Source organism: Castor canadensis, chromosome 8, assembly GCF_047511655.1.
Source record: "Castor canadensis chromosome 8, mCasCan1.hap1v2, whole genome shotgun sequence".
In the NCBI taxonomy this organism is placed as follows: Eukaryota; Metazoa; Chordata; class Mammalia; order Rodentia; family Castoridae; genus Castor; species Castor canadensis.
This window is the reverse complement of record NC_133393.1, coordinates 153906645-153917456: the sequence shown is the minus strand read 5'-3', so window position 1 is coordinate 153917456 and position 10812 is coordinate 153906645. Positions and strand designations below refer to the sequence as shown.

The following is a 10812-nucleotide window of genomic DNA, read 5'->3' as shown; positions in this document are numbered from 1 at the left end:
GAGAATGGGGGGGGGTGAATATGATAAAAGTACCTAATTTAAAAATTAAAAAAAAAAACAAACCCTTAAAAATCTAGCTAGTTTTGGTTTGAGTAACTTGGGCAGCAGGGGATGAACAAACCCTCTGTGTCCCCTTTGGGGTGCTTGGCTATCCCGCTTCTTGAGTCCAGACGGGAGACAGAGGCAGAAGGAGGATGACAAACCTGTTTGGGGACACAGTACATGGGGAGCTGATTCTAGCTTGCCTGTGGTTTCTGAGCCATGTTCCTGGAGCTGGGAGCTTGTGGTATAAGTCCCTGTTGTACAGATGGGAACACAGACCAGGATGCCTCTGGCTTCCACTTCTTCTTGAAGGTGGCAGGGCAGAGGGCTCTGTGGTTTGAATTCCAGCCACTTCCCAGCTGACTTTGGGCATTCTCTTACTTCCCTGGGCCTCTGGCTCCTCTGTGTGGACTAGGAATGAGATCGTCAGGGGACACAGACACCCACTCCACATTTCTGCAGGGAGAACCTCACCAGGTGGGATTGATACCTGTGCCTCCCTGGCAACTGTTCCAACTGGCACAGCCGAGAGAGGGAGCAGCATGGTCAGCTGAGCCCATGCTCAGGAGCCAGCTGTCTACAGTGCCACCTGAACTGGAGTGACTGGTGAGCAAAGGCCCTGACCCCAGATGGCAGGCAGGTCTCCTATCAGCTAATGGGGCCATTTAGCCTCCATCTGTGGGACTCCTGGGTCTGCCTCTCTCAATTGGTTCTGAGCTTGGGCAGGGGAGAGGGGTGGTATTTACTAGGCCCCCTGAAACCCCAACAGAGACTACTTCCCCAATTGGGATGCTGTGTGTTGAAGGTCTTTGTGCACCTTCCCAGGCTCCAATGGGGACCCCATGTGGTCGTGGTGGTGGTGGTGACTGTCTCCCTCCAGAAGGAAGGCAGACATTTATTGAGCAGCTCCCGTCAGGGCTGGGCCACGGCCCTGTATCCTGGCAGCTTAACACCATCTTGTCTGCTCCAGAAACAGCTTCAATAAACCATCAGGTGAGTGTCCTTAGTAACCAGGCCTTGGATATGCCACCCTGGACGTGGGTGGCATCTGTGTTGAAGGCTGGTGCAGAAGAAAAGAGCAAAATGCTCTGCTGCTCACAGACCTGGTCTGTCTTCAGGTGCCAGTGCTGGGAGAAAGCACAGGAGTCACTCACCCCTCCCTTCAGGATGGTGAGCATGGGTGCCAGTGGCTCATGTCTGTAATCCGAGCTACTTCGGAGACAATGATCATGGGGATTGCAGTTCAAGCACAACCCAGGCAAATAGTTCACGAGACCCCCCATCTCCAAAGCAGCCAGAGCAAAATGAACTGGCGGCATGGCTCAAGTGGTACAGTGCCTGCTTTGCCAGCACAAAGTCCTGAGTTCAAACCCCAGTCCCACCAAAAAAGAAAAATTACAGAGGTAGAGGAGGGTCTGGAACAACTGTGAGATGTGAGTGAGGAGGATAGCAAACTGCCGGCACCTGCAAGGTCCACAGCAGAACCCTGGGCGTGATCCCAAGGATCCAGAGGGCACTGGGTCATTGCGTGGCTAGGGTCAAAGCCTCGTTCCTGGCTGATGACAGGGGAGCCACTGTGGGCATCAGTCCCTTCTCAAGCAAGAGCTTGAGGAGATGGCAGCATGACACGCAGCTCCGCCTCTGTGATGACTATTACCATCTGGAAATCCACTTCCTGCCCACTGCCACATCTGGTCAGGAGGTGGGGCATGTGACTGAGCCTGGCCAATCAGTGCAGCCTCTGGCAGCTGTGACCAGTCCAGGGTGGGCATGTGACCTAAGCTTATGCAATCAGGAGACTGGAAACTTTTTGCATGATGTCTCATCTCTTTGTGCGTATTCGATGGGGGCAGGAGGGCCTCCGGCAACCCCAAAGGGCAAGTCTGTGACACAGCAGAGCTCCAAGATGTCCTGGAGCCCGCTGGCAGGTGCATCGCTTTCTGCCCAATACAGCACCTCCCCACCCTGCCTCCTTTGCCCAACATCTTTCAGTGCCCTCCTGTTGTAACCCCGGGCGGGGCCACAGGACTTAACTTTGACTGCTGCAATTTCAGTATACAGGATGTCAACCAGAGATTGAAAACTGCTTGTGTTAGCTCTGGTGCCTCTGCCAATGCTGTGTCACCTGCAGGAGGACGGGAAACACCTGTGGCAGCCCGCCCAGCCCAGACATGTGAGAGAGCCCCTGACAACGACCCAAGATTGACTGGCTGTGCATGAAGCCGATGGGTCTGGTTTGTCACACAGCACTGCAGTGGTGGTGGCTGCTACAAGCCCTGTCCCACATATCACATGCTCATGGAAGCCACACTGGGTTCTAACTCAAAACATCCCAGCGGACCCATCCTTTTATTCCAACCACAGCCTAGAAACATTGCGGAAGACCCGAGTCAGAGGGACATTCTTTCTAGAAGGCTATGAGTTCATTGAATGCTGTGTTATTTTCAGAGATGGCAAGGTTACAAAATGTCCAATGATGATGGACGTGGACTCCAAAAGGACATTTCCAACACAAGAGGTGTCTCTCAGCCACTGTCAGGGGACACGGAGGCGGGACAAGGGTGACGATGCCTGGGGTGCACCCGTTCCAGGACAACCTCTGGCAACAGGGCCTTTCTGTTCACTTGCTTCCTCGGAGCTTGGGGCATGCTCCCGGGGCTTCCTGAGGGCTGAAGAGCTTTCCGTAATACTCGATCGGCAGCTCGGTGAACAGGTTCAGTGGTGTTCAGGGAGGCTGCCCCCTGGGATGGCCAGATCAAGTTCAGCCCGAACACACAGGCCAGGTTGGAGCTGTTCATTTTGTTGACAATGCTCTCCTGGGACACCTGGAGGAGACCACACGTGAGGCCGGGGGTATGTACGCTGGGAGCAGTAGCCATGGCCTAGAGTCCATCCTCACTGCCAGGAGGGGCTTGTACAGTGGAAACAGCACTGGACTGGGAGCCGCAGGCCTGAGCTGACACCTTGTGTGGCCCCCTCCCCATCTGGGGCCTCAGTTTCCCCATCTGTAAAAAAGGGACTGGCTTTGATGCTCTAGGGACCCTCCAGCTCTGACCATCTATGGTCTGTCCTCTGGAATCTCTCCAACACCCCACCTCCTCCCCTTCTACCTCAACAGATTCTGGAGGCCCAGCACCATGGGCGTGAGCCAGGAAGACTTGCCCCAGGTCACATGGCCATTGGTGGCAGGGGGACCAGGCAGACCTGCTCTCCCCTTGCCTCTCCACAAGACCCAAGCTGGGGAACGTCGGAGTCAGCGCAGGTATGAGGCAGAGACGCAGACACACCGAGTGGGGCTGAGAGCCGAGTGCATCCGAGTGAACACAGCCCAATACCGCATCCCAGCAGATGTGCTAACGCCAGGCACACAGAGGAGGCCAGACTTAAATCTGTCACACTCAGGGGCTCTGAGACATTACATCAGGGGACAGAGTGGGAGAACGAAATAGCTGGTGTTAAAGCCAACAGGTGAGGTTGTCTGATGGGCTCTCCTGTGCCCCTTGTTCTACCACACCACTCCCCTGCATGGAGCAGGGTGTCCTCACAGGCCCTCACCCCTGCTGTGGGTGGTTAGACACTTAGGGGTCTGAGCCCCAAGGCTGGGTCCCACAGCTGGCTCTGCCTTGTCCCTGCCTGGACCCCAAACAGTTGGGGCAAAGGGCCTGAGACAAGAACTGGGAACCTCTTTACCACAGAGGGTAACGTTGGAACGAGAGGGGAGAACTCGCCTGGATCTGTTGAGTTTTCCCATTAGCCTCACAGGCTTTTGCTCCAAATGTGCCTCTGCCACTGGAGAGGGGGCTGAACCCAGAGCCAGAGCCGGGACAGCTTTCTCTCACTGTTCAGTTCCTTATCCTGGGGGTAGTAGGTTGAAGGGTGGCCCCACCAAAAAATATGTCTACCCAGAAGCTATAAATGTGACTTTATCTGAAAAAAGCGTTCTTAACCCAATGGCATATGTCCTTAGGAAAGAAAGGCAGAAGGAAAGACCAGAGACACTGAGAGGAGGGTCACATGAAGATAAGCAGAAATGGGCCAGAAGAGACAGGGTGACATGTGGCCACCGGGAGCGGCCAGGAGCTGGGAGAGGCAAGGGAGGCTCCTGCCCCGGAGGCCCAGAGTGGAGTGCAGTGCCGCATAAACCTGGATTCTGGGCTCCTGGCCTCCAGCAGCAAGGGGACACATTTCTCCTGCTTTAAACCCAATCCTGTGGCCCTCCTTGAGGCAGCTGGGAGCCTAGCACACATGCTGGGGACATGTTCCCTTACAGGGATCTCAGGCTCTGTCCACAGAGGGCCTACTGTGCGCCAGGCTCCCCACCTCCCAGAGCCTCAGCCCAAGCCTGGGACATAGGAGCAGAGGAGATGCATAGCACAGTTGCCAGCAATAGCCAGAGGACAGGGACTGCAGGCCAGGTCTGGGAGCTGATGGGGTCCTGGTGGGCCCTGCTTGGCAGGTAGGCCTCTCAGAAGAGTTGCTGCCTGGCCAGGTCTGGGATGAAGTCTTTTGGTGGCCAGGGAGGGGGATCTGGAATGTGTGTGATCCCAGACCTGGGGCAAGCAAAGGCTGGGCTGCCAGGCCGAGCCGGCCTCCCCCAAGCGCCCAAGGTCCACTCAGCGCGTGCAGGAAGCCCATGAGGTAGCATAGTTGTGCTCAGGGAGGCCCCGCAGGATCTGACGACAGTGACTCACACGCAGGCTGCTCTCCACACCTGCAAGGCACGGGGCTCCAGTCTGTGCGGCTCGGTCTGCGCGGGGCAGCGGTGGCTCGTGCTATTTTTCCCGCTGTGTCCTCATGTCCTCCCAGCATTATATGTGCGCCGCCCCCAGCTGGCTCCCGTGGTGAAAGGCTGGAGCCGGGCTCTACCCGGGAGCCTCGTGCCTTTTGTCACCCAGTCTTTCCTAGTTGCTTCATCCCACCCCAGCTTACACCCAGGCCAGTGGCTGTCCCCCACTTCTGTATTTCTCAAGAGGAAGAAGGCATGACTTCCCCTCAGGGGCTCAAGGTGATGAGTTCACGGTTGTGGTGGAAAACTAGAGGGCTGGAAGAATTCCAGCATTCCGTTGGACAGACAGAAGGACAGACAGAACCCTGACCCAGGAGGCACTACCATTACCCAGAACACCTGTAATCCTAGCTACTCAGGAGGCAGAGATTGGAAGGATCACAGTTCAAGCCCAGCCTGATCCAAAAAAAAAAAGTTCTCAAGACTCCATCTCAACCAATGAAAAGCCGGGCATGGTTGTGCACACTCGTCATTCCAGCTGTGTGGGAAGAGTAAGTAGGAAGACTGTGCTCCAGGCTGTTCTGGGCACACATGCAAGAGCCTATTTAAAAAATACCTAAAGCTAAACGGGTCCTTTTTCTGGATAAGAGTTGAGGTTCTGGGAATTCCCCCAGGGTAGTATGGGAGTGGACAATGTGCCGCAAATCTAGAGAATCTTCTGCTACCCTGTGACACCGGACAGGGTGACAGCTGACCCACCTCCTTCGCTGAGGACAGTGTGGTCTGGCTGAGTGCAGCAGGGGCCCGGGATCTCTGCGGGATGGGACAGCCCCAAAGGCCTCTCTCCTGCCCAGCAGTGCCAGATGACAAGAGGATGAGGCTAGGCAGATGCCACCCCACACACACGTGAGCCTGACCCTGGGCCAGGAGCTGGGGACACCAGAGGACCACGGTGGCCCGGGTACGCACTGGTGATGCCGAGGATCTGCTCATAGGCCTCGAAGGTCAGCAGTGGCTGGGGCAGCTCCCGCAGGAAGGTCTTCAGGATCGCGGCTGGCACATGGATGTCCCCGTAGTCATCAAAGTCCACCGGCTTCCCTGCACACGGAACACCCCACAGCTGTCTGGGCTCAGCCTGAGTACTCCTGGGGGAAGGGCTGGGCTGCAGCCAGGGCCTGGGGATGAATCTGCCCCTCCTGGAAACAGGAGTGCTCTTTCCCTGTCAGCTGCTGCTAACCTTGGGTCTGTCAGAGTCCAGCATGGGCGACACCAAAGCACACAGAGCTGGGTGGGGAGACAGTGCCCAGCATGGCGAGCATGGTGAATGACCACGCTCAGTGGAGGACAGGATGGGGAGAGGGCAGGCATCCTGGTGAGCAAGATTTGGGGTGTCCTCGACTCAGATGCCATGCCCTGTCTGTGGGCGCTGCCTGATGAGAACCTCACCACATGGTGCCCTGCTTTTCAGAGTGTTTTGTCAAACCATGTGTCCATCTGCAGTGTGTGGCAAAATGGCCTGTGTGACCACCTCACCCCAGTGGGCGGGGGTCTGGGTAAAGGGCCCCTCCTGCACTAGGCAAGGGGTGGGAGTGGGGTCCTGGGCAGTGACCTGGCCTGGGTCTCAGTGGGGTGGGAGCTACACAGCCTCCGGTACCAGGACGCTGATGCCTGAGGGCTGTGGGTGACTGGTGGGGCTCCGGGCAGGGTCTGGGCTACTCACCTTGATCGTACAGCCTCTGGACCTGGCGGATGGTCTGGGCGCTGGCCGATCTGTGGAACAGACCCTCGGCGTGCAACCCTACAAGGGGAAGAGTCTCGGAGCATTTCACTCATCTCAGCACCTGGGCTCTGTGGCTGCCCCTGCCCACGGCATCCCTCCTGAGGCTGGAGAGGCTCTCCGGACCTGCTCCAGTTCCCCCAACCCCAGCTGATCTCCCATGACCCCCAAGAGGGGTGTGCAGAAAGAGACAGACTTCGGCTCTCCCCACACCAGCTGTGTGACCCTGGAGAATGCACTCAGCCTCTCTGAGCCTCAGCTGGCTTTTTTGTCTATAGAGTGAGACCATGAGCTCCTGCCTCTGGGACTGGGAAGAAAAGGCCTGGCACATAGGAGGTCCCCAAACATGCAGCCTGGAGCTAAACTGCCCAACATGGCAGCCACCAGCTACTCATGGAGCCTTCCATGAGAAATTAGTCAATTACAATTAAGTAAGTGACACAGGCCTGGTGGGTTTCCCAGGCTCCTGTCAGAAGCAGCTCTTGAGACCACCGACCTAGCCTGCAGAAGAGAAGCCCTCCACCATCCTGCCGGCAGGCCAGTGCCAGGGACTGGACCTGACAATGACCCAGGGGAATGACGTCAGACATGTTGGGAATACCATGTCGAGACTTGCAGTGGCCTGGCCTCCGGCCCGCAGTGCCAAGTCTGCGGGAGAACTGGGGTCTGCACTGGGGAGTGTGGCCCTGAGGACGTGACAGTGCCCTGAGCTGGGGACTCTGGAGGCGGCATAGCCAAGGCGGGGTGGTTGGTAAATCTGTGGCCAGAAAAGCTACAACACCCGACTTCTGATGCTTCAGTTTCTCATTTTTCTTTTTTTGCGGCACTGAGGATTGAGCCAGCACCTTACACTGGACCATTTGAGCCATGTCCCCAGCCCTTTTGTTTTTAAGTTTGGTTTTGAGATAGGGTTTTGATAACTCTGTCCAGCCTGGCCTTCAACTTGCAATCCTGCTTCTGTCTCCTCAGTAGCTGGGATTACAGATGTGTGTCACTGTGCTGGGCTCTGGATTTCAAAAATTTTAACTTCATGATGGTTACACTTCATGGTAGCATACTTGGAATTCTGAGTTAGACCTGTTCCTGGCTAAGGCTAGGAGGTATGTGCTCTGCTGTGCAGTCTGCTCTCAGGACACTGGGCAGTGGTGGCATCCAGCTGCAGTTCCATGCTGCACAACGCCACTCAGTATTGCTGAGCTGTGACACGGGGTGGGACACGCACAGGAAATGCATTTCTGCCTACCGTCATTTCAGTTTACAATGGGTTTATATAGAGACATAACCCAGTGTCAGACTATGTGCATGGGGACGGGTGCGGAAGAGGAGGGGGAACGGGCTGGGTGGGCACAGCAAAGCCTCAGGGCTCTGGGAGGGAATGGAGCGCCCCTGGAGCAAGACTTCCCAGAGACCTGGCCTTGAGCTGCCCTGGGTCTTGCTTGGCAGTGACCCTTGAGTGGCTAAGCATCTCCTGATCTCCTCCCAGGGCCTGACTGGGTCTCACTATAAACCGGTCCCCCACTAGGCATCAGGGCTGACTGTCTGTGTCACAAAGGGTAAGCCGTGTCTCTTAAATAGTTTCCCCGAGCTCTCCCCTCCCCCCTGCCCAATCTTGTCCCCTTTCCCAAGCTGAGGGAGTGGTTAGATGTGCACCTCCAAGGTCAGGCCAGCCATGCCACAGAGAGGCCTTCCATGTCTCCACTGTCACAGGCCAGAGCTCCCCACGGGCTGTTCCCTGGAGCCCTCACTCCAGCCCTCACCATGACACTGCCTTCCTGCAGGGAGGATGCTCTGTACTTCTTCCTGGCCTGGCCTTTGGCTGTCCTGTTCCCTTTGGGTGAGGCTGGTCTCTCTCTTTCGTGCTAAGTGATTGCAGTGGCAGGGTTCTGGGATGGCTAGATTCCTAGCCCTGGCACACATGCACCTGGAGTTTTCCTAGGTATCCAGACATTAATCTAGGTACTACAGCGAAGGGGCTTTGCAGATGTAATTCAGGTTGAAGCCAATTGACCTTAAGATAAGAAGACCTTGGGTGGGCCGGACCTAATCAAATGAGTTTTAAAAGGGACCAGTTCCTTCTAAGTGAGAGACATTCAAGGCCAAGGGCTGGGATTAGGAGTGGGAATGCTGTTGGTGGAGGGAGATACCTGGCAAGGAACACTGGCAGCCTGTAGTTGGTGAGCCGGCCCCTGGCTGGCAGACAGCAAGGAAACAGGCACCTCAGTACTCTGACAGTTGACAGAATCAAAATGGAGTCACTTGTGTCAATCTTAACAGAAACGTAGGTCAACCCGGGAGATGATGGAGGAGGAGCTTTACACCCAACTGCCTGACAGTAACTGTCACAAAAGTTTTCAGCCAGTAAGTATATGACAATTTGCCAGACAGCACAACAAACCAACACGGTGACTTGATACCCAAGTGTCAGAATTCAGGTCTCCTGGGCTCTGTGGCCAGCTTAGGTCTGTCCTGGTAGCGTGTGTGTACAGCTTCACAGAGGAAGACATAATGGACTGCGAGCTCCCAGAGGCAGGGACCGTGTTGTCACTGCGGCACCCAGCCCTGAAGCAGGCTCAGGGTACTGAGCTGCTCCGTTTTTAATAAGGGAACAGGTAGGTCCTGCCTGCGGCCCACCCTGCATGCCCACCCCTCCTCTGTACCCCCCACCCACGCCCTGTGCATGAGTCTACCATCAGGGGTCCTGGCAGGGAGGCCTGTGAGGCTCCCAGCCTCCAAGCCCACTGGTGATGGTGCCTGCAAACCCAGGGTCACCCTGTCAACAGAGCTGCTGCTGCACCGAGTGTCACCTCTACAGGTGACAAGCTGGAGCTCGGGAACACATCAGGGAACAGAGGCCCAGAGAAGGTAAGGAACTGGCCCAAGGTCACATGGCCAGCACATCCGGGAGCGAGGAGGCAAAGCCAGACTGTCTGAGGCCGTGCCTGGAGCCACTGTGCTTATGCCCTCTCCTGGTCACCTCTCTGGACAGATCCCAGCTCCTCCAATTCCCTGGCCTGCAAGGTGCTCAGGATCTGAGATGGACCTCAGGGAGAGGTTGGGCATCCAGCTGCCGTGACGTGCCCTGGCTGGAGCTGGCTCTTACCTTTCTCTGTCAGGTACGTCACCGTGAACCTCAGCACAGGGGGGATGAACTCCCCTTGGTTTTTGTCTTTGAGGCTGAGAGGAGAGAAAAGAAAGCCTTGACAGGTGATGTTGGCAAGTGTTTTCTCAGGCCTCCCCATGCCTGAGAAAACACAGCACTGGAACCAGCCAGGAAGAGAGACACAGCCTCTGTCCCCAGCAACCAGCAAGTGGCTAAAAGAAGCCACAATAATAAAAAACGGTAATGCAGTGCCAAAACTCCATCCCTGAAAGGGTATGGGGAAGGCTGAGGGTGGAAGGGCTTCCCCAAGGAGCAACGTTAGGACTGGGTTTTGAGGGATGAGTAGGAGTCTGCCAGAGTACAAAAGAGAGAACAGCATTCCAGGCAAGGAGACACACACGGGAGGGCCCAGAGCCATGACTCGGTTTGGCGGTGAGGTGGACCCAGAGCCCTGGCCTGGGTGCAATTCTATTAATACAACACTTGATAAAACAAAAGTCCTGACACACAGGAACAGCAGGAACTTGGGGAAGAATGAGGGGCAGATTAGGGATGTGCCTTTGGCACCTAACACTAAGTGAGGACCTCAGTGGAAAAAGCTGTTGTATCTGATGACAGGTGTGCCTTGCTTTCTCTTCCTGGGGAAAGTCACCCCACTGCACACAGAGTCTGCTGGGTCTAGTGACCTGCTGTGGATGTGAGCAGACATGACACACACTACAATCAAGGAGACTGTGTGACCTGGCCATACTTGGTCCAGTCCTCCACCAGAACAGGGTGTCCCAGAGGAAGACTCCTTCTGCCCGGGTGTCAAAATGGCAAGACACACACAGTGAGCTGAGCCCCAGCTGGCTTGTGTGCCCACGGAACCAAGAAAGAAAGAAACACCTGTCGCCGCTGTACTGAGCCAGAAGACTTTGTTACGCAGCATTGCCAGCATGAGTTGACAGAAACACAGGAAGAAAGACCCCTGCTCTGGGAACAGCATCTCAGTGTAGTCCTGAAGAGAAAGGTGGATGGGGGCACATAGTGACAAGAACACACATGGGATGAGGGGACAGGCCCAAGGGCAGGAAAGCACAGCCTGTCTTGTGAAACTGAGGTACCTTTCTCAGACCGCTGGAGCTCAGATGAGGAAACTGAGACACGGAAAGTTAACTTGACTTG

The 10812-nt window shown here is 55.9% G+C and overlaps 1 protein-coding gene across 1 annotated transcript in view; it reads right to left on the bottom strand.

Moving 5' to 3' along the window:
- Positions 1 to 2353: 2353 nt before the first annotated feature.
- The window catches only part of Arhgap8 (Rho GTPase activating protein 8), a 62124-nt gene continuing 53665 nt past the window's right edge, over positions 2354 to 10812 (bottom strand). The window contains 8 exon segments of the mRNA XM_074084673.1: positions 2354 to 2692; positions 2694 to 2765; positions 2767 to 2869; positions 4662 to 4685; positions 4688 to 4753; positions 5738 to 5866; positions 6489 to 6566; positions 9646 to 9719. Of these exon segments, the coding sequence (XP_073940774.1) occupies positions 2578 to 2692; positions 2694 to 2765; positions 2767 to 2869; positions 4662 to 4685; positions 4688 to 4753; positions 5738 to 5866; positions 6489 to 6566; positions 9646 to 9719 (661 nt within the window). The 3' untranslated portion in view covers positions 2354 to 2577.